This window comes from Schistocerca cancellata, chromosome 7 (assembly GCF_023864275.1).
Source record: "Schistocerca cancellata isolate TAMUIC-IGC-003103 chromosome 7, iqSchCanc2.1, whole genome shotgun sequence".
Taxonomy (NCBI): domain Eukaryota; kingdom Metazoa; phylum Arthropoda; class Insecta; order Orthoptera; family Acrididae; genus Schistocerca; species Schistocerca cancellata.
The window spans coordinates 502,598,831-502,623,480 of NC_064632.1; the positions used below are offsets into that span (position 1 = coordinate 502,598,831).

General features: G+C 45.5%; 1 protein-coding gene across 1 annotated transcript in view; it reads left to right on the top strand.

The window, feature by feature from the left end:
* LOC126092862 (facilitated trehalose transporter Tret1-like) overlaps positions 1-24,650 on the top strand; it is an 87,721-nt gene that overhangs the window by 58,697 nt on the left and 4,374 nt on the right. Inside the window, exons 3-4 of the mRNA XM_049908592.1 lie at positions 7,951-8,230; positions 19,117-19,404. Coding sequence (XP_049764549.1) covers positions 7,951-8,230; positions 19,117-19,404 — 568 coding nt within the window. The remainder of the gene's footprint in view (positions 1-7,950; positions 8,231-19,116; positions 19,405-24,650) is intronic.

Genomic DNA, 24,650 nt, shown 5'->3' on the forward strand with positions numbered 1-24,650 from the left:
GTAAATCCAACCCATACCGTGACTTTCTCGTCGTGCAATGGAGTTTCCACGACAGTTCTAGGATTCTCGGTAGCCCACATTTTGCAGTTGTGGGCGTTGACAGACGCTCGCAGCGTGAAATGAGCTTCATCGGTCCACAACACGTTACTCAACCAATCGTCATCTGTCGCCATGTTTTGAAACGCCCACACCGTAAATGCCCTCCGCTTCACTAAATCGCCAGGTAACAGTTAATGCCGATGGATTTTGTACGGATAGCATCGGAGGGTACGCTTCAGTGCCAACCAAACGGTAGTGTATGGAATGCCGGTGCGACGTTCGACTGCACGACCGCTGACTTCCCCGTGCATAGACGAACCCGCTACAGTCCCCATCTCTTCCTGAACTGTCTCAGCAGCATTACGCCTTGTGCTCGGTCCGCCACTACGGGGTCTATCGTCTAAACAACCCGTGGCTTCGAACTTCGAAATCATTCTCGCCACAACTGCATTTGTCAACGGACCTTCACCCGTTCGTATCCCCTTTCTATGACGATAGGATCGTAACGCTGAACTAGCACATTCCCCATTCTCATAATACAGCTTCACTAAAAGCGCCTTTTCAGGTAACGTCAACATGCTGCGACTGCTGGCGCATCTGATTATCTCTCTGTTTACAGCTCCTTTTATACACGATTGTCATGCGCAGTCACTTATGTTTTGCTATCCAGCGCCATCTGTCGGACATTTTGTGAACTTTTTTGGTTCTAATAAAACCCCATGTCATTCCAAGCATGTTTGTCAATTTTTACCTCTCTATCTACATTATTCCGTGGTTTATGAAGTTTTCAAATTTATATTGACTTTTTGATCACCCGGTACATTACGTTTCTCTGCATAATTTTATTCAGTCGGTTTTTGAAGGTTATTTCGCTTTTATAGTAATCAAGAGTATGGACGCGCCGGAGTAATTTGTAGATTTGTAGTAAGATCTTATGGGACCAAACTGCTTAGGTCATCGGTCTCTAAGCTTTCAAACTACTTAATCTAACTTAAACTAACTTACGCTATGGACAACACACACACCCTTGCCGGAGGGAGGATTCGAACCTCAGACGGGGGTAGCAGCGCGGACCGTGACAAGGCGCCCCTGACCGCGCGGCTACCCCACGCGGCCGTCGCCGGAGTTGTAATATAGTCGCCCCTTATATTTTCAGATAACCTGATAATACCCTATCCAGTCGAAACGCTTCCTTCTTAAGTTAATAAAGAACATTCTGCAACCTATTGCTTCCTAAATAGCAGCAAATAAGGCGAAATTAGGTGATCTTTGAGAAGGCCGGCCCAAACGTTGACAGAAAATCATTGCTGGTGGCCACCGACGAGGGTGACGTGGGGATTGTCCTCACTCCAGGCATGGCTGATGCGGCTGTTGAAAACACCATCAATGTTGAATGAGGCCTCATTCTTGAACAATACAAACTGTACGAAGTTCGGCATTACGGCACTGCGGAGGATAATCGCTTGACAGATGGAAACGTGAGGCTCAAAATCCGTTGGTCCCATTGCTTGCAAACGTTCTTTACCATACGAGAATAATTCCTCGTCCACCAAAGTTTGCATCTCGCTGGAAAGTTGACGGGTGCTTGTTTCTGAGTGGCCAGGCGACTCAAACCCATCTCCTCGAAGTCTGGTGTTCAGACATGTCTTTGGCGGGAACCATGGCCAGCTGTCTGCGTCCTGCCGGCCAGTGTGGTCGAACGGTTCTAGGCGATTCAGTCCGGAACCGCGCGAGCGCTCCGGTCGCAGGTTCGAATCCTGCTTCGGGCATGGATGTGTGAGATGTCCTTAGGTTAGTTGGGTTTAAGTAGTTCTAAGTCTATGGGTCTAATGACCTCAGATGTTAAGTCCCATAGTGCTTAGAGCCATTTGAACCATTTTGAATCTCGGCGGCGTGAACCGCATCTCACGTAAGTTGGTATCCAATTAGGATGACACCCGTTGGGAAAGCGTTCTTTGCACTTTTGTGCTTCTTTACGAGCACCACATCCTGCCTCACCAAACATTAAATGCATGTCTGCCAACTCTCGTGACGAGTAGTTTTCCATCTTTGACTCTGCATCATGCACTGTACACAGATACACAACTCACCATGAAAACACACAAGCTGTCGTATTCATTGGACAACTGACATCAGGGATAGTGGTGTGCACATGGCATGCCGGCCGTTGTGGCCAAGCGGTTCTAGGCACTTCCGTCCGGAACCAAGGGGCTATTACGGTCGCAGGTTCGAATCCTGCCTCGTGCATGAATGTGTCTGACGTCCTCAGGTTAGTTAGGTTTAAGTAGTTCTACGTCTATGGGTCTAATGACCTCAGATGTTAAGTCCCATAGTGCTTAGAGCCATTTTGCACGTGGCAAAGGTTAATGCACCACTGCTATACGTGTTGACGTTATATGACACACGAGCTACGAGCTAAATCTGGTCGTCCGCTACTTGTTCCAGTCTACAACAGACACCGAGGATCTGCTTGCGCCTGTACAATACATGCATAGAGACTGGCAGTCTTTACTTTGAATGGTTAGGAGGAGCCACTTTTTTGTTATCCTGTGTATGTCTACACTCCTGGAAATGGAAAAAAGAACACATTGACACCGGTGTGTCAGACCCACCATACTTGCTCCGGACACTGCGAGAGGGCTGTACAAGCAATGATCACACGCACGGCACAGCGGACACACCAGGAACCGCGGTGTTGGCCGTCGAATGGCGCTAGCTGCGCAGCATTTGTGCACCGCCGCCGTCAGTGTCAGCCAGTTTGCCGTGGCATACGGAGCTCCATCACAGTCTTTAAAACTGGTAGCATGCCGCGACAGCGTGGACGTGAACCGTATGTGCAGTTGACGGACTTTGAGCGAGGGCGTATAGTGGGCATGCGGGAGGCCGGGTGGACGTACCGCCGAATTGCTCAACACGTGGGGCGTGAGGTCTCCACAGTACATCGATGTTGTCGCCTGTGGTCGGCGGAAGGTGCACGTGCCCGTCGACCTGGGACCGGACCGCAGCGACGCACGGATGCACGCCAAGACCGTAGGATCCTACGCAGTGCCGTAGGGGACCGCACCGCCACTTCCCAGCAAATTAGGGACACTGTTGCTCCTGGGGTATCGGCGAGGACCATTCGCAACCGTCTCCATGAAGCTGGGCTACGGTCCCGCACACCGTTAGGCCGTCTTCCGCTCACGCCCCAACATCGTGCAGCCCGCCTCCAGTGGTGTCGCGACAGGCGTGAATGGAGGGACGAATGGAGACGTGTCGTCTTCAGCGATGAGAGTCGCTTCTGCCTTGGTACCAATGATGGTCGTATGCGTGTTTGGCGCCGTGCAGGTGAGCGCCACAATCAGGACTGCATACGACCGAGGCACACAGGGCCAACACCCGGCATCATGGTGTGGGGAGCGATCTCCTACACTGGCCGTACACCACTGGTGATCGTCGAGGGGACACTGAATAGTGCACGGTACATCCAAACCGTCATCGAACCCATCGTTCTACCATTCCTAGACCGGCAAGGGAACTTGCTGTTCCAACAGGACAATGCACGTCCGCATGTATCCCGTGCCACCCAACGTGCTCTAGAAGGTGTAAGTCAACTACCCTGGCCAGCAAGGTCTCCGGATCTGTCCCCCATTGAGCATGTTTGGGACTGGATGAAGCGTCGTCTCACGCGGTCTGCACGTCCAGCACGAACGCTGGTCCAACTGAGGCGCCAGGTGGAAATGGCATGGCAAGCCGTTCCACAGGACTACATCCAGCATCTCTACGATCGTCTCCATGGGAGAATAGCAGCCTGCATTGCTGCGAAAGGTGGATATACACTGTACTAGTGCCGACATTGTGCATGCTCTGTTGCCTGTGTCTATGTGCCTGTGGTTCTGTCAGTGTGATCATGTGATGTATCTGACCCCAGGAATGTGTCAATAAAGTTTCCCCTTCCTGGGACAATGAATTCATGGTGTTCTTATTTCAATTTCCAGGAGTGTATAACACGATAAATATGCATTTCCGACCATTGGGTTCCTATCTCAATATAATCGTTTGTGACTCCAGTAAGCCCTGTTTCAGTTTGACCCAAAAGGTATATGACTTCTCTGTAGTCTTGTTACAATTGTGTAATAAGTCATACAATACAAAATATAGTGATAGCTCGCAAAAGCAATAGCTTGTGAGAGTAATAGATATTCAGCCTAAGAATTCACGATGAAAGTCCATAATCTTGTTTCCACCGAACAGCCAGGCAACTTAAATCACTGAAACTTCCTGGCAGATCAAAACTGTGTGCCCGACCGAGACTCGAACTCGGGACCTTTGCCTTTCCCGGGCAAGTGCTCTACCATCTGAGCTACCGAAGCACGACTCACGCCCGGTACTCACAGCTTTACTTCTGCCAGTATCCTGTCTCCTACCTTCCAAACTTTACAGAAGCTCTTCTGCGAACCATGCAGATCTAGCACTCCTGAAAGAAAGGAGTGAATCTGTGAGTACCGGGCGTGAGTCGTGTTTCGGTAGCTCAGATGGTAGAGCACTTGCCCGCGAAAGGCAAAGGTCCCGAGTTCGAGTCTCGGTCGGGCACACAGTTTTAATCTGCCAGGAAGTTTCATATCAGCGCACACTCCGCCGCAGCGTGAAAATCTCATTCTGGTAACTTAAATCACTGTTTGGTCATGAGCACCCCAAGCCAGACTAGCTCTTTTCTGCCAGTCTATTACTTCTCCACGTCGACCCACCTTACTGCAACAGTTTCATTAAACCGACTGCCATGTGTACACCACATAACTGCGATGACTTAATTCAGCAGTAGACGACCACTTGACCGCCTGGTGCTAGGTTTACGTTTCTTACAGAGCTTCAAAACAACCAATGTTTCCTTTTAAGGACGTCACCAGTATTGTGTTCATTGAGCTCACATCCACAGCTCCTGAAATTCCATTCCACAGTTCCGAAGGAGTGCTTACAGTGAGGTGACAAATGTAATGGGATACCTCGTAATGTCGTGTCGGAACTCCTTTTGGCCAGTGTAATGCACCATCTCGACATAGCGTGGACTCAACACATCGTTGGACGTCCCCTCCAGATGTATTAAGTCACACTGCCTCAAGAGCCGTCCACCCTTACGAAAGTGTTGCCGGTACAGGATTTGTACACGATCTGGCCTTCCAATTAACGGTTCAATGGAATTCATGTCGGGGGATCAGCGAGGCCCAAACATTCGCTTGTATTGTCCAGAATGTTCCTCAAACCAGTCGCGAACTGTGACCTGGTAATACAGCCAATTGTCATCCTAAAAATTTCATCGTTGTTTGGGAACATGAAGTCGATGAAGGTCTGCAAATGAAGTCCAAGTAGCCAAACATAACCATTTCCAGTCAATGATGGATTCAGTTGGACCAGAGGACCCAGTCCATTCCACGTAAACTCAACCCCGTGGGGACTGTGCCACACTCGAACCCTACCAACAGCTGTTACCAACTGATATCGAGACTCATCTGATCAGGCCGCGGTTCTCCAGTCGCCTAGGGTCCAACCGATATGGTCATGGGCCAAGAAGAGATGCTGCGGGCGATGTCGTACTGTTAGCAAATACGCTAGCGGCGTTCGTCTGCTGACATAGCCCATCCCGGCGGAGCTTCGAGTCCTCCCTCGGACATGGGTGTGTGTGTTTGTCCTTAGGATAATTTAGGTTAAGTAGTGTGTAAGCTTAGGGACTGATGACCTTAATAGTTAAGTCCCATAAGATTTGAACATTTTTTGACATAGCCCATTAATGCCGAATTTTGCCGCAATGTCTTAGCGCATAAGTTCGTCGTAGGTCCCACACTGATATTTGTGGTTCTTTCACGCAGTGCTGCTTGTCTGTTAACACTGACAACTCTACGTGGACGTCGCTGCCCTCAGTAGTTAAGGCCGTCGGCCACTGTGCTGTCTGTGGCTGTGTCGTCTGTGGTGACAGGCAATGCCTGAAATTTGTTTCCTTGGCGCACTCTTCACACTGTGGAATACTGAATTCCCCAAAGATTTCCAAAATGGAAAATCCCATGCGTCTAGCTCCAGCTACTGTTTCTGACGTCGGTGCCATTTGTTACGGCGTACACAAAAAAATTATATATATATTTTTTATATATTTTTATTTTTAATTTATCAGCATGAATTTTTTTAGTTAGAGCATGATTCTTTCTCTCATGTTTATTATCTTTTCTTATCACTTTTGCTTACGTGCGTAAGTAAATATGAAACGGGTTCTTCAAGGGCCGCTGTTATTCACGTACCAACTTTAGATTTTGAACGTGGTAACTAAAATATACACTCCTGGAAATTGAAATAAGAACACCGTGAATTCATTGTCCCAGGAAGGGGAAACTTTATTGACACATTCCTGGGGTCAGATACATCACATGATCACACTGACAGAACCACAGGCACATAGACACAGGCAACAGAGCATGCACAATGTCGGCACTAGTACAGTGTATATCCACCTTTCGCAGCAATGCAGGCTGCTATTCTCCCATGGAGACGATCGTAGAGATGCTGGATGTAGTCCTGTGGAACGGCTTGCCATGCCATTTCCACCTGGCGCCTCAGTTGGACCAGCGTTCGTGCTGGACGTGCAGACCGCGTGAGACGACGCTTCATCCAGTCCCAAACATGCTCAATGGGGGACAGATCCGGAGACCTTGCTGGCCAGGGTAGTTGACTTACACCTTCTAGAGCACGTTGGGTGGCACGGGATACATGCGGACGTGCATTGTCCTGTTGGAACAGCAAGTTCCCTTGCCGGTCTAGGAATGGTAGAACGATGGGTTCGATGACGGTTTGGATGTACCGTGCACTATTCAGTGTCCCCTCGACGATCACCAGTGGTGTACGGCCAGTGTAGGAGATCGCTCCCCACACCATGATGCCGGGTGTTGGCCCTGTGTGCCTCGGTCGTATGCAGTCCTGATTGTGGCGCTCACCTGCACGGCGCCAAACACGCATACGACCATCATTGGTACCAAGGCAGAAGCGACTCTCATCGCTGAAGACGACACGTCTCCATTCGTCCCTCCATTCACGCCTGTCGCGACACCACTGGAGGCGGGCTGCACGATGTTGGGGCGTGAGCGGAAGACGGCCTAACGGTGTGCGGGACCGTAGCCCAGCTTCATGGAGACGGTTGCGAATGGTCCTCGCCGATACCCCAGGAGCAACAGTGTCCCTAATTTGCTGGGAAGTGGCGGTGCGGTCCCCTACGGCACTGCGTAGGATCCTACGGTCTTGGCGTGCATCCGTGCGTCGCTGCGGTCCGGTCCCAGGTCGACGGGCACGTGCACCTTCCGCCGACCATTGGCGACAACACCGATGTACTGTGGAGACCTCACGCCCCACGTGTTGAGCAATTCGGCGGTACGTCCACCCGGCCTCCCGCATGCCCACTATACGCCCTCGCTCAAAGTCCGTCAACTGCACATACGGTTCACGTCCACGCTGTCGCGGCATGCTACCAGTGTTAAAGACTGCGATGGAGCTCCGTACGCCACGGCAAACTGGCTGACACTGACATCGGCGGTGCACAAATGCTGCGCAGCTAGCGCCATTCGACGGCCAACACCGCGGTTCCTGGTGTGTCCGCTGTGCCGTGCGTGTGATCATTGCTTGTACAGCCCTCTCGCAATGTCCGGAGCAAGTATGGTGGGTCTGACACACCGGTGTCAATGTGTTCTTTTTTCCATTTCCAGGAGTGTATGAATCATCTGAGTACAAATCACTCCGGCAACGCACTGCCACTTCTATACTTCGCGTAGGCAACACAACCGACGGCTGCATATGCCCGTATCGCTATCCCATAACTACTGTCACCGGAGTTTTAGTTTCAAATCCGTACGTTTGTGCGTCTGTGTCGTCAGTACCTTGCACCTCCTCTGCCTGCAGGGTGTTGGCCGGTGCGCAGAGCGCCGGTTCGCTGATGCTGACGACGCTGTACGTCAGCGAGACGACCAGCGACGAGGTGCGGGGCAGGTTGGGCTGCCTGCTGCCCCTGCTGTGCAACAGCGGCCTGCTGTTCGCTTACGTCATTGGCGCCGTCCTGCCTTACTATACCGTGCTGTACGTGAACATCGCCCCTGCAGCCATCTTCATCATCTGTTTCGCCTTCATGCCTGAGACACCGTACAGGCTGGCAACCGTTCATCGGTATGAGCAGGCGAGAAAGGTAACAGCTGCTGCAAGGGCTGTTTTTTTTTTCAGTTTTTACGGCAACAATCTAATAACTACATTTTTCGTACAAATTGTATTATTATTTCTCCCACCTCACATCATTTAATGGCATGTATGGGTACAAGCGGCAGCAGTCTTACAGCAGTTGTAACACTGTTTCCCTTCAGATCACCAAAGTTCAGCGCTGTCAGACTTGAGTGGCACTCGTGTTTGTGAGCTTCCGGATCCGTCGAGCTCTAGTCGCAACTGGGGTCCATTCAGCACTTGGCCAGTTGAGGAGTTGCTTGATTGAGTAGTGGCTCCGGTCACCAAAACTGACGATGCCCGGGAGACCAATGTGCCGACCATTTACTCCTCCATATCCGCATCCAATGACGCCTATCGCTGAAGAAGACACGGTGGTTGGCCGGTACCAGTGGGTATTCCGAGGCCTGTTCAGACAAAATTTAATTTTTTTAAATGATAATTAATTGAAACCCTCAGCTGTCGACAGGTGTTGTGGACATACTTCGATGGGTACCGCTGAAAATGTGTGTTCCGACCGGGACTCGAACCTGGGATCTCCTGCTTACATGGCAGACGCTCTATCCATCTGACCTTAGTCTGTGCGAATGGGCACAGGTTGCCCGAACTATTACGGGAATCGTCACTTTGGTGGGAGCTAGTGATGAGTGGAAGGGCAAAGTATTTATTAGGAACATTACGTGTGTAGATTGTGGACAGTTGGGAATGTGGGTCTCACGGGAAGCGTGCAAGGGATAAGTCCCTGTAGTGGTGCTATTCATCTGTGTCCTCGGTGGCTCAGATGGATAGAGCGTCTGCCATGTAAGCAGGAGATCGCGGGTTCGAGTCCCGGTCGGGGCACACACTTTCAGCTGTCCACATCGAGGTATGTCAACAACACATGTCGGCAGCTGAGGTTTTCAATTAATTATTATTCATTCTAGAGAAGCTGCACGGTCATCAATGGTATCTGTTCTTTCGAGAACAGTTACTATCTTCATATATAGTTTAATTTCTTGTGGGTATAGGCAACAGGATTGAATACTCAAAAAGAGCAGCATCAATACCACGATAAAGACAGTTATGTCTTCTTTAAGTACAATCTATGAGGGTTTATTTTCACAAAAAGAACGTACACTCACTGTGATGGCGTGTAAAGAAAAACTTCTGTTGGATGCCGCGGGCGTCAATTTCGTATCAGACACACAGTACTGCAGTGATACTTGTGAAGTTTATCTCTGGAAACAATCGAATGAAGACGGAGGATTGATGAACTCTGTATTCACCTTCAACAGATGGTGACAACTTTACAGTATTTATCTTAGCAAAAAATAGGTAGTGAATTAAAATGTGCGCGAAAGGTGATTTATGGGCAAAAAGTGGTGGTCTTGTAGGCATAAAAGGCAGTTGATATTCAGCGGAAATCCCTTGCGTAAGTCATTCATTGAGTCAAAAACAAGAAGTTTTTCAGAAACAGTAAAAGTTAATAAGAGTGTTCTCAGAGAACATCGCTTCCAAATTATGCTGGACCTCTCACAGAAGTCCTCAGTTTTCACTATGGAAAAGGATAGAATAGAATGCTGATGTGTTAAGGAAATAATCACATTACAAAGTTAGCAAAATGGTTCAAATGGCTCTGAGCACTATGGGACTTAACTTCTGAGGTCATCAGTCCCATAGAACTTAGAACTACTTAAACCTAACTAACCTAAGGACATCACACACATCCATGCCCCAAGCAGGATTCAAACCTGCGACCGTAGCGGTCGCGCGGTTCCAGACTGTAGCGCCTAGAACCACTCGGCCACTCCGGTCGGCATACAGTTAGCATAAGAAAAGCCCAGAAAATATTGTAGAGAGTAAACAATGCGGCAATTTTAAGTTCAAGTAATATGGGAAATTTCAACATATGTGAATTTTATTAAAACGTCGTCAGTAGGAGGACAAAAGGCATTCTGATCACATTTGACCTCATGACTTATACTTTCAGCGTTACTGTTATCTACAGTCACCTACCCAACACTCCCCCTTCCCCATCCTCTTCCGCCTTCCTCCACTCGATTCCCCATTCCTAAGCCTCACTCCTTCCTCTCCCTTATTTCTTTACGTTTTTTTCGTGTACTTTTAATAATATCCATCTTAATTTTTAACTTGTAATTTAAATCTACATCGAAATCGTCTAATTCTTTCTCCTCCCAGGAATCTGACAGAAGCAGAGAAGGTATGTTCTCGAATTCTAATTATTTTCAAGTAAACTATCGCTTTCATCCTCTTAACAATTAGTTCTTCATGTTTTTGCAATTCTTCTAGCTGAGAGCCTTACAGAATATTAATTTTGCTTTTGATTTTCTGTATAGGATTGCTGTTAAACATTCCACAATCTCTTGGGTGCACAACGGTTCCCCGCATTCTGGCAAAATTTCCACACAGAACTTCCAGTTTACGACTTTACCAAATGAATGGTCGTTAAATATAGTTATTCCTTTAATTTTAAGTTTTGAAAATGCCTTTCTGTTGCTAGATGAAAATATCACCCAATTAGATACAGTGTAACTAAATCATACGTACACTCGCAGCGATTCCTGCTGCTCACCGAATTTTTCTGGTCTTCGTTTCTTAGGGAAGTGTTCTCTGGCGTCCCACAAGGGGGCAACTTTGCAGGTCATTGAAGGCATTGAAACACACGTGCAGCTTTATGCTAGTCTGATCTTAGTGGCGTTTTTTGGATGACAGATGTCTGGTCGCCATGTTTTTGTTGGTGATCCTTTATTGTGATACTGTAGCTAGAACATATGAGGAATTACTGCTTACCGCTGCTGCCTTAGGGTTATGTATTGGCATCTTATGAATCAGGATAGTTGTAATTTCTGATGTCTTGGTTGTCAGATGTTAAGCCAGCATTCCTTATTTCACCATGGTTAGATGTAGAAACAAGTGGTGAACACCACATCTTACAAAAACTCCTGTTCTTTTACCTACACTGAGTTGCTGCAGTATCTCAGACAGTTCATGTATTCTATGTGTTATTACAAGAAATTAAGGGAGTTCGATTTTAGACATACCACGAATATTTTAAAGAAATTAAATGTAATTTATTTCCTTCGATTTTAAGTATAAAGGTGCTTGTTTATTCTTGGCAAAAGCGTTATTCTTACTTAAAATAGATTTTATATATTTACTCTATATACAGTTGTTATACTCTGCTTTCCTTGAGAAATTGTATTCCCGCCCACACCACTGCACCGCATCTTTATGTGCGGCTGGCTGTACGTTCTTTTCCCTAAAATTCTGGGGATTAACAAAAATTACTCCCTTTTATTATTTTTATTGCATTGTTTTCACATTTTTTTCCAGTTGGTAGCTGTTTCCTAAACTTTATTGCACGTTTCGTTCGCCGCCGAAGGACCCAACACTGTCAGAGCCGGCTGCTGTGGCCGAACGGTTCTAGGCGCTTCAGTCTGGAACCGCCCGACCGATACGGTCGCAGGTTCGAATCCTGCCTCGGACATGGATGTGTGTGATGTCCTTAGGTTGAAGTAGTTCTGAGTTCTAGGGGACTGATGACCTCAGATGTTGAGTGCCATAGTGCTCAGAGCCATTTGAACACTGTCAGACAACAATAGTGTTGTTATTCCATCCTGAACTTCCCATTGTTTGAGTATTTCAGTTCAGTTTTATCACAACTGTGCTCGTCAATAGTGCGAATATTGTGATTGCTACACCAGTATTTTCTGTCACAGTGTTATTAAACTATTTTTCTCCGGCATGGCTTAGTTCATTGTACGGAGTGGTCTGTCCTTGAGTGTAAGTAGCGAAACCCTCTGGCACGAAAAAAAGAAACCGAACGTAGTTAAAGAGCAATATAATAGTTATTATCTTAATTATTTGTCTTACTTTTTGTGTGGTGACACAGCATGCCCAGATCCCTGAGTGAGTTGTGTGTGGTTAAAAATGCAGCAATGCCCAGAAAACTGAAACAACTTCTGTCAACAAAACATTCCTCTCTTTATTAAAGACGTGAATTACTTTAGACGGTTGTTGTGTCTGAACAAAGGAAAAAATAAGTGAAGCTCATGATTACATCGGCACGTGTTTCGTACAAACTGCAGGGAGGTGGCTCTAAGATAGCCTAACTTATCGTAAAGATAAAAAAAAAACCACAGTAGCAGAAAGGTTGTCAATGACCGTCCGTAAAGAAATGGTAAAAATAATCGTTGGTTCAGAAGCTGTAACTGAAATTGCAAAAATTTCTCTCTCTGCTTACATAATCAGCAGCCGTATTAGCGACAGACGTAAGACGTAAGTTCTCATTTCTGATTCCAACTCCATCGACATTGGCGGTCACGCTAAACTTCTTCCCCATTTTAAGTATGTTAATGGGGATGTAATTGCAAATAATTTTCTTTTCCAAAGTACTACCCAAACGAGCAACCAGTGAAGATCACAGGTTTACGAGGTGCATTCAAGTTCCAAGGCCTCCGATTTTTTTTTTTTTTCTAATTAACTACTCAGCCGAAATCGATGAAACTGGCGTTACTTCTCGACGTAATCGCCCTGCAGACGTACACCTTTTTCACAACGCTGACTCCATGATTCCATGGCAGCGGTGAAGGCTTCTTTAGGAGTCTGTTTTGACCACTGGAAAATCGATGAGGCAATAGCAGCACGGCTGGTTCAAAAATGCCTCTGAGCACTATGGGACTTAACATCTTAGGTCATCAGTCCCCTACAACTTAGAACTACTTAAACCTAACTCACCTAAGGACATCACACACATCCATGCCCGAGGCAGGATTCGAACCTGCGACCGTAGCAGTCCCACGGTTCCGGACTGCAGCGCCTAGAACCGCACGGCCACCGCGGCCGGCAGCACGGCTGGTGAATGTGCGGCCACGGAGTGTGTCTTTCATTGTTGGAAAAAGCCAAAAGTCACTAGGAGCCAGGTCAGGTGAGTAGGGAGCATGAGGAATCACTTCAAAGTTGTTATCACGAAGAAACTGTTGCGTAACGTTAGCTCGATGTGCGGGTGCGTTCTCTTGGTGAAACAGCACACGCGCAGCCCTTCTCGGACGTTTTTGTTGCAGTGCAGGAAGGAATTTGTTCTTCAAAACATTTTCGTAGGATGCACCTGTTACCGCAGTGCCCTTTGGAACGCAATGCGTAAGGATTACGCCCTCGCTGTCCCAGAACATGGACACCATCATTTTTTCAGCACTGGCGGTTACCCGAAATTTTTTTGGTGGCGGTGAACCTGTGTGCTTCCATTGAGCTGACTGGCGCTTTGTTTCTGGATTGAAAAATGGCATCCACGTCTCATCCATTGTCACAACCGACGAAAAGAAAGTCCCATTCATGCTGTCGTTGCGCGTCAACATTGCTTGGCAACATGCCACACGGGCAGCCATGTGGTCGTCCGTCAGCATTTGTGGCACCCACCTGGATTACACTTTTCGCATTTTCAGGTCGTCATGCAGGATTGTGTGCACAGAACCCACAGAAATGCCAACTCTGGAGGCGATCTGTTCAACAGTCATTCGGCGACCCCCAAAACAATCCTCTCCACTTTCTCGATCATGTCGTCAGACCGGCTTGTGCGAGCCCGAGGTTGTTTCGGTTTGTTGTCACACAATGTTCTGCGTTCATTAAACTGTCGCACCCACGAATGCACTTTCGACACATCCATAACTCCATCACCACATGTCTCCTTCAACTGTCAATGAATTTCAATTGGTTTCACACCACGCAAATTCAGAAAACGAATGATTGCACGCTGTTCAAGTAAGGAAAACGTCGCCATTTTAAGTATTTAAAACAGTTCTCATTCTCGCCGCTGGCGGTAAAATATCATCTGCCGGACAGTGCTGCCATCTCTGGGTCGTATTGACAATGAACGCGGCCTCATTTTAAAACAATGCGCATGTTTCTATCTCTTTCCAGTCCGGAGAAAAAAAATCGGAGGCCTTAGAACTTGAATGCACCTCGTATGTTAGCGGGAGATAAGCCATTGCAAATATGAAATACTGGAACCTTAATAACCGGTTTAACAGCCAGAATGTTGAGTGCAAGCATGCCTGCAATACATTGTACAGGTGCAGTATGCCAATTTGTGAGATGGAGTTCCATGTCTGTTGAAATGGTCAATACATGGTCGGTTAACGCTGTTTGTGGACGACGCTGGAAGTGTCGTTCGATGATGTCCCACATGTGCTCGATTGGAGACAGATATGACGATGGTGCAGGTCAAGACAACATCTCGACACACTACAGAGCATGTTGTGTCCCAGCAACGGTATGTGGACGAGTATTATACTGTTGTAAAACACCCCCTGGGATGCTGTTCGTGAATGGCAGCACAGCAAGTCGAATCACGAGACTGACATACAGATCTTCACTCAGAGTGCTAAGGATAAACACGGGAGTGCTTCTGCTGTCGTACGATACCGCACCCTAGGCCATAACCCCAGGTGTAGATCCAATGCGTCTAGAATGCAAACACATTGGCTGCGGGCCCTCTACCAACCTCCTCATGAGCAAATGGTCTCTCGCTTAACACCACTGAAGTATTAAATGGCGGTGGTTTGGGGTCAGCGGAATGCACGCTACAGGGCGTCTGGCTCGAAGCCGTCCTTGAAGTAACCGATTTGTAACAGTTCGTTATGTCACTGTGGTGCCAAATGCTGCTTAAATTGCTGCTTTAGGCGCAGTGCAATGCTCCGAACACGATGGGCTTCTCTCTCGGTGGTGTCACGTGGTCTTCCGGAGCCCGGTCTTCTTGCCACCGTACATTCTCGTGATCACCGCTACTAGCAATCATGTGCACTGTGCTACATTCCTGCCAAGTCTTTCTGCAATATTGTAGAAGAAATAATGCAGCCCTATTTCACTACCTCATTCAAACTCAATGAGATGTTAGCAAAGGCGTCTTTGTCGCCCTGAAGATAAACTTCACTAACGTCAACTCACTACCTCCCGTCCCAAAGGTAACTAACGCTTATGATTGTTATAGCGTGTGTTTAAAGCAAGCCTGCACTGTATCCTATTACCACTCTTATGCGACTGCTGCGGAATTTGAACAGGTATCATCTTTCAGATGTTGCAACACCCCTATCAACTTTTCTGTGTGTCGCACAACTCCTCCTTGGTGCCACGATTTTTTTCCGTCAGTGTATTTCATTTGTACGTTTGAAATAACTGATTAATAATTTATGAGTGAATATGAATTACTTTCTCCAAGAAAAACGCTGTTCTGCTACGTAATCGCTCAATCTTTTATTCACACCCACAACTACGCCCATACTGTGCTAACCACTGTGACGAGCATGACAGTGGGTACTTAGTATTCCACCAGGTATTAGAGTTTGTTCCCTTTCCAACCACGCATGGAACGTGGTAAGAATGACTGCTTAAATGCTTCTGTGCGCTGTATTTAGTGTAAATGGTCTAATCTTATAATCATGGAAATACAGTAATCACTTGAGCGAACACAGTTTGTTCTTTTTAACTCCCAAAGATGTTTCGGTGCATTTTCAGCGTGTTCACTTATTTTCGGTCAAATAACATGTAAAGAAATTTTTCATTCTAATAAATATAGTTTTGAGTTATGGTATTCAGATTTATTAAATCATTTATAGAAAAAATATATATCTTAGTTTCACTTTTTTTTATGTGGCTGTCTCACATTTGCTGTATAGCTGATATTTTGTTCCAGGTTGTCATCTGCAATTAGTTACAATTTTTCACTATTATATGACGTACATATATTAAAATGTTAGGCCTCTAGCGAAACTACTGCTTTTTTCCTGCGTTGCTAATATTAGAATATAGCACTGTCATTACATTCAACTGTCAATAACTACTTTTTTGTTATTTGATTACCGTTTGTTACGTTGAAGTAACAAATTTCGAAAATGTTGCGGTTGTATGTTGATTATAAACGAGCTATGTAAGTTGGTGAGCAGTAGGGTAGAGCCTATATATTTAAGTTTAGTGTGTTTACCCTATGTTGGTTCCAATTTTCCATTTCTCTACAGGATGGAGTGAGTGTGTGTGCTTGTGTGTGTGTGTGTGTGTGTGTGTGTGTGTGTGTGTGTGTGTGTGTGTGTGGTGAGAGAGAGAGAGAGAGAGAGAGAGAGCTGAAAATGGGGTTATATTGTAGAGCGCTGTGTATTCATTATGTCCTCATATTTTGGCTTTTGGTATAGGGTAATTTTTTTCTGTTGTAAGTTTCTGTGTGGGGTTGTTGCTGCATTTAACATTTTTATGTTGGTCTTTATGCCTTTTGGTTTGTGCCGCCTACGCATAAAAAAATGTGCAACTGCTACTGTCACTCGTAATTACCCTCTTTGTCGTAGGTGCATCTAATCCTGAAATTTCTGCTTGTGTGTCCACTAAAAACTGAGTTACAGTCTTCACATGTGAATTGACAGATTCGAAATGTGTTGTGTTTGTATGTGCTAGTGTTGGTTGTCTTCAGTCTCTCTTGTATAGACTTGGCCATCCTGTAGGCTACTTTCAGTCTTTGTTGATTCTTTCAACATGCTGCCAGTCCTTTACCATACTCCATTGCTGTCGCTGAGGGTATGCTATTTGCTTGCTATTGTGGATGTTTCTTATTCTTATGTTTCTCGTGTGTTTGTACCTTCCCAGATGACCTTGTCTGTCAGTACATCTCTTAAAGGGTTTGGGCAGGCGCGCTGGCCCCAGATCGACTAATACACTTTTAAAATACTCAACTGGTCCGATTGGAATGTCTTGCTTAAGAATTTTGTTATTCCTTGCAAAGCTGGTGCGTTGGGATTCTTTTGTTTTAGCCACTTCATTTCCTGTTTTGTGAATAAGTGTGAGATTTTTTTAAAGTTTCTGTGTATTTTCCTTTTTGTCTTTGTGTTCAGCCACTGGTTAACTTCATTCTGTTGCTGTCTCGTAGAAATTTTACAGACTTGTGACTGTATTATTCCTGTTTCATTATAACTATAGGGCTCTCTCGTCTGCTATTGTGATAAGGCCATGTTCTATCCAAATTTACCTGTTATTTTCATGTATACTTTTTCTTCTTCACTTTCGTTTCCTGGCTGAATGCTAGTTTTTCCCTTATTATACACCTTAATTCCTTTGCTTTTAGCTCGCTTGTTATCCCTATCTTTTTTATTATGTATACATTTTCAGTTATTAGATACTTCACTGTCTTATATGTAACTTGTGTGTTGACGCTGTATTTAGGTACTCTTCCTAACAGGCTTGGTTCTCGACATGCAAGTCACGAAGTCGGCCGGGGTGGCCGAGCGGTTAAAGGCACTACAGTCTGGAACCGCACGACCGCTACGGTCGCAGGTTCGAATCCTGCCTCGGGCATGGATGTGTGTGACGTCCTTAGGTTAGTTAGGTTTAAGTAGTTCTAAGTTCTAGGGGACTTATGACCACAGCAGTTGAGTCCCATAGTGCTCAGAGCCATTTGAACCATTTGAACCAAGTCACGAAACAAGAACAGAACATTCCCATTCCTTTCATGTTGATTAGGTATTCACTTCCTGTTATCACATTCTGCAATATCTCGTTCGTAGCCTGTTTGTTGATACTGTATTTAGCTCCTATTTCTAACAGGATTAGTTGATGACACACAAGTCACAAAACAAAAACTACTGTAGTTTTAAAGAAAGTAATTAGTCTTTACACCATCTGCAAATCTTATAAAAATCTGCTTTAATATTTTTGCAGCTCTATTTAAATATTTATAAACGAGAACGGTTTTATTTTGCGCCCTTTGACTATAATGTCAGTGGCTCAGAATTTGAATTGGATAACTCATACAAATATCTGAGTGTAACTATTTGTAAGAATATGGTATCACAAGATCACACAGACTAAGCGTGGATAAATCAGGTGACAAGATCTTGGTTCACTGTAGGTTAATAAGGAAATGCAATCAGTGTGCAAACGAGATTGCTTGTAAAACACTCGTGCGACACGTCTTAGAATACTACTCAACGGTGTGAGACATGTAGCAAATATGACTAATGAAGGATATCGAATATACACGAGGAATAGCAGCACGAATGGTCACGGGTTTCCTTGAACGCTGAGAGAGTGTCATGGAAAAATGAAGAAACTGAACGGGCAGACGCATGAAGGAAGACGCAAAGTATCCCCAAAAAGCCAACTGAGAGTGTTTCAAGAACCGATAATAAGTGGTGACTGTAGGAGTTTCCTGCAATACCCTAAGCACTGTTCTCTTATAGATCGCAAAAACAAGATTAGACTAATTATTGCAGGCCGGCCGGAGTGGCCGAGCGGTTCTGGGCGCTACAGTCTGGAACCGCGCGACCGCTACGGTCGCAGGTTCGAATCTTGCCTCGGGCATGGATGTGTGTGATGTCCTTAGGTTAGTTAGGTTTAAGTAGTTCTAAGTTCTAGGGGACTTATGACCACAGCAGTTGAGTCCCTTAGTGCTCAGAGCCATTTGAACCATTTTTTGAACTAATTATTGCATGCTACAAGGCGTTTAACCAGACGTGCTTCACACACATCATACATGAATGGAATAGGAAGAAGCCCCAATAACTGGTACAATAGGAAGTGCCCACTGCTATGTACTTCAGTGACTTTTGCAGAACATGAACGTAGATGCAGAAGAGGAAGTGTTCCAATACATTGGCTAGCATATGCCGTTCAAGATAACATGACTACGTCGTCCCTACCAAGGAATCCTCAGTATGATTGTACTCTTTTTAATGATCATTGACATAGTACCAAGTAAAGCTCTTTTTGGAATTCAAAATCTACCGCATCAGCCTGACTGCACTGATCCGTGGCTTTCACGGCATCATTATGCTTCAGACAGTTAGGACATTAAGTGAGTTGGGCGTGCGTCCTGTGCCACAGGTGCTGAGGTGGCTGCGTCGAGGGATCTCAGAGGAACAGGTGGAGCACGAGATGGCACGCATTCAGGCATCGCTGGCTGGAGGCAAAGAAGGTGACACGGGACGCGTCACCCTCAAGGAACTCTGCTCCAGGGCCTCGCTCAGGGGCTTCGCCAATGCCATCAACCTAGGCACCAACCTGCAGCTCTGCGGTTCCTTCGCTGTGCTCAACTATGCCGTCATCATGTTCGATGAGGCTGGAGGATCCGTACCCTCCGAGGTGGCAACGATCATCTTAGGTGCTTTGCAGGTACGTTATTGCTTCAGAGCTCAGCAGCCTCCATGTCAACTTAAGCGTTTCGATTCACGGTTTTCTCAGTCTTTTCTTATCTCGTACCTCGTGGCTGTTATTTTCATTTCTACAATTACAACTACACCAGACATCCTCTGCAATGTGTTATGCACAACCCAGCCTTTTGGGCTGTATATCAGCCCAAGAGTACGCACTGGGTGCCGTTTTCGCCCTGATAAGTAAAACATAAGGTGAAGGTAGGAGAAAAAGGGAATGAAGGAGGAGAAGCGAGAGAAACAGGAATGGGAATCGTCTGAAATTCATTAAAATAGTGAGGGAACGGATTGCATGGAAAGGATTCGTGAAGAGATTGAAATTCGACCCAGTGGAGCTATACTTCCGTAAATCCTGCTCCTATCTGGCACTTAGACCGTCATTTCGTGTTTCCTTTGGTTGAAATGTGAGGCCACTTTCATTATACGAAGAGGCCAACACAGCAAAAGCGTGAAGAGTCAATAGGACTTCTAAAAGAAAAAGAAAAATATTAAAATAAAAAAAAATGTTTCTGCAGGAATTGGTCAAAACAAAAAATTACTATAATTTTACGTTCACAGACCAGTGCGTGTTGAGATAGGGACCAGTCTGTCTTTTCTCTCCCGTCTCTTACGTGAAAGCAGACACTACAAGGTAATTCATATTACACACTTCTACACATTGTAGAGGGGACTTAGATCAAGTTTGACACAGGAAACCATCTCGGAAATGTCATTCAACGACGCTACAGAGAAAGTTACAGGCGGCGGCGCTTGTAAACGTGTATCTATACGGGTCGATTCAGTAGAGTACACGTACATGTACTGTACATGAAAACACGTTCTGCTGCTGTTGTTATTGAGATTGCAGGGCAGGTAACTTTCAGAGACGGTAGTATGAACCAAAACAAGGAAAAGTATCTAGTAAACATGAGTTCCAAAATGCACTGTTCAATAGAGATGTTTCATACTAGCGAAGATGAACAAATCCTCGTAACTCCTCATGTATACATTTTAGAATCCGTGTTTACTGAACATCTTTTCTAGTCTTGGCCAATACTACCACCTCTGAAAGTTATATATCCTACATTCTTAGTAGCAACAGTACCGGTATATGTACTCCATTGTTAGAGGTATAAGAATGATTTTCGCTCGTAACTTTCGATTCACTCGTTTCCGGACCAGGGACCCTTACCTCAAATTGATACATTTACCCGTCTCCATTAACAATGAAAGTTTGTAGTATCATCACGGAACCACCCAGTATATACGTACATTTACAGGCGCCTGCTTTTATAACTGTAGCGTCCTTGGATGACGTTTCCGGACATGGCTTACTATGTAAAACTTGATCTACTAAGTCCACTTTATAATCTCTAGAAGTGTGTAACATGAATTGTGAAACACCCTGTATACGAGTATTGCGTGTGGTTACCATACATTCTGACACATCCTTCAACCCTTCTTCGTAATCAATCACGCACTCCTTCACATACATCTCGCTCCATCCGAATTGCGTCACGAGCTTTCGTCACACGCCCTTTTGACGTCCGAGGTGCGGCAATAAAGTAATGAGACTGATGTGAAAAGAAAGTTGCTTGCCGTCTTAGTCAAGTTTAATGTTGTCTCCTTCAAAGTAGTTCCCTTCTCATTGCACACACTTTTTCAAGCGCTTCTGCCATTGATGATAACATCTATGGAACTAATCTTCTGTAATGTCCTCCAAGACCCTCGTCACAGCCTTTTGAACATCTTGTGTTGTTTGAAAATGGTGTCCCTTGACCGCCGTTTTGACTTTTGGAAATAGAAAAAAGTCGCACGGAGCGATATCTGGTGAATAAGGTGGCTGTGGTAATACTGAAATTTGTTTTGAGGTTAAAAATTGCTGTACTGACAGCAGTAAGGGATGACGCATTATCTTGATGCAGAATCCAATTATCAGCAATGTTGGCACGGACACAAAGAACTCCATTACGAAGTCTTTCTAAAATTTCTTTGTAGTAATATTGGTGAACTGTTTGTCCAGGAGGCTCCCACTCTTCATGAACAATTCCCTTGGAATCAAAGAAGCACACAAGCATGCATTTCACTTTTAACTTTGACGTGCGGGCTTTTATTGGTCTGGGTGATACCTTTGAGCACCATTGCGAACTTTGGCGTTTTGTCTCTGGATCGTACTGAAGAAACCAACTTTCATCACCAGAGATTACACGGCTCAACAATTCTGAATTGATATCCGTTTACTCTAACAGATCGGCTACCACATTTTTCCGTATTTTCTCACTGTCGTGGTGTGAGATTTTTGGGGACCATTTTTGCACAAATCTTTCTCATACCAAGATCTTCAATTATTATTAGGCGAACCATTTCTCGATTGTTGTTCAGTTCTTCTGCAATCATTTTCACGAATAGTCTTACTTCAGGTCGTACGTGTTCACACACCCTGACCAAGTTGACATCCGTTCATGAGGTTTACGGTCGTCCACTGCGGTCTTCATCTTCAACATTCGTTCTGCTTCACTAAACATTTTGTGCCAATGACAAACTTGAGCTGTTGACATAACCTCCTTCCCAAAAGCCTTCTGAAGCTTACCGTACGTTGTCGTTGCGTTTTCACCCAATTTAACACAAAAAGAAATGGCATACCGTGGCGCAATATTATGCTGTCCGATTTCCGTGACGATAGACACAAACACGTGTTAACTTATGTCAGCACAACTCACGACTGAGCAGTTGCATCTGTGTGCCACTTGGACTAGAAGCAGCTACCGGCCATGCTACCGAATCGCCACGGAGCGTCGTGGTGGCGTACTGTTGCACGATCCGTAAAAAATGGGGTGCTGCGCAGTCGTGCATAAAGCAGCGTCATTGTCTTTCTGCAAGGGTAACATTCTCCAAAAATGCTGGTAATTCATAGTGCAGAAATCGTTGTTACACAGCACCTGTTAATCCGTTTGCTGAAGTGTTTGCCCTTTGAGTCTCGCACCAATAATTACTGTGCGTTCATTAAAGAAGCCATCTTGATTCCTCACCTCCACAACTGCTCGAGGATTGGCATCTACCCACTCGTGCGTGATGTGGTAATTTAGTAGCCCAACTCTCGCGAATCCTGCCTCATTCTTAGATGCAGGTTATGAACGCCATCTTCGAAGGCCCACGTCACAACACGTACTGGTATCCGGACACATAATTATAGCAACTTTTCTTCTAGTTATAACTAATGCTAATTCGTGAAGAAATACATGTAATTTTTATTTATCAAGATTTGTTTTGTATTTGTTGTTTATTACGATTTGTAATAACAGGCAATTAAAGAATGCAAAAGGAATCACGTTACTGTTGCAAGAAATACGAATTTGGATTGCATGTTACATATTTTGAACTATATCACAGGGAAAACAATTACTGAAATGCGTACTTGTTAATTTCATGTGAATGTTGTTGGTCTCAATAAAGGAAGAACCAGGCTAAGCAGCACAGTGAATACGATGAAACAAAAAAGTTGAGAGTTGTCGGCAGAGACCTTGGGTGGAAGGGGGAAGGACAGACTACGTTCAAGTTTGCCTTGGGCGCCAGTTTGCCAAAGTAAGCCACCGGTTTCTCCCGACTGATTTTTTCTTCTACAGCTTAACTGTTCCTAGATGCAGTAGCAGATATCTCACTAGCTTGTCTCTTTCTCGCCCGCATCTCGTGGTCGTGTGGTAGCGTTCTCGCTTCCCACGCCCGGGTTCCCGGGTTCGATTCCCGGCGGGGTCAGGGACTTTCTCTGCCTCGTGATGGCTGGGTGTTGTGTGCTGTCCTTAGGTTAGTTAGGTTTAAGTAGTTCTAAGTTCTAGGGGACTGATGACCATAGATGTTAAGTCCCATAGTGCTCAGAGCCATTTGAACCATTTTTTTGTCTCTTTCTCTTCTCCCGTTAAGCGTCTTCGACGGGCTTCTTTTCGTCATCTACCAGTGACCTTCTCCCTACGATTCCTTAAAGAATCGTGCTCCGTTTTTCACGCATCTCAGTGTTTAAGACGCCACACTCCTGAACTCTGAGTCGTAAAGTGATACAATTTTGCAGCTGCATCCGGTGATATATGTGAATACTGCCTGCAAAATCGGATTCGGACAGAGTTAGTAGCAAACACGTAATGAATTAAAAACTTCACGCCGAATGCCAAAGTTTTACTGCATCAACAGCGAAAATGTAGTAAGCGATAGACTCTTTTCGTTTCATAATTTTCTGGAGGATATAGCAAGAAATATTTCAAATAGTTTCGAAAATATGTGTAAAGTTTGTTGGAAGTCTTGAGTACTCTCATTCTCGTATACTGAATGAATATACACGGAGGTAACAAAAGTCATGGGATAGCGCTGTGCACATTTACAGATGGCAGTAGTATCGCTTACCCAAGGTGTAACAAGAGCAGTGCATTGGCAGAGTTATCATTTGTACTCAGGTGATTCATGTTAAAATATTTCCGAAGTGATTACAGCTGTACGACGGTAATTAACAGACTTTGAACACGGGATGGTACTCGGAGCTAGACGCATGGGACAGCCCATTTTTGAAACCGTTAGGGAATTAAACATTTCGAGACTCACTGTGTCAAAAGAGTGTCGAGAATATCAGATTTCCGGCATTACCTTTCACCACGAAAAACACAGTGGCCGATGGCCTTCACTTAATGACGTAGAGCAGCGGAGTTTGCGTAGAGTTGTCAGTGCTAACAAACAAGCAACACTGTGTGTAATAACCGCAGAAATCACAGTGACACGTACGACGAACATATCTGTCAGGACACTGCGCCGAAATTTGGCGTTAATGGGCTATATAGCAGCAGACGACCGACGTGAGTCCAGTTGATAACAGCACGACGTTGCCAGCAGCGCCTCTCCTGGGCTCGTGACCATATCGGTTGGATCCTAGACGACTGGCATACCGTGAACTGATCACATGATCCCGATTTCAGTTTCTTCTTGTCCATATTAACATTGTTCTACATTCATGATACACCTCTTACACCAGGGGCGGGCAGGAATCCTGCACGTGTGCGGTGCACTTGCACACGTGCAGTTAACAGGTGTTCTGCGTGCACACAGGGGCAAGCTGGCCACCCGCTTACCTCCCCTCCCCACCATACCTTCTGTCCACTCCTTCCTCTGTAATGCGTTTTGTTTTTCTAGCTTGCTTTATTCAATGATGGAATAAGGTTAGCAGGAGTGCTTGAAATAAATCATGGTTTG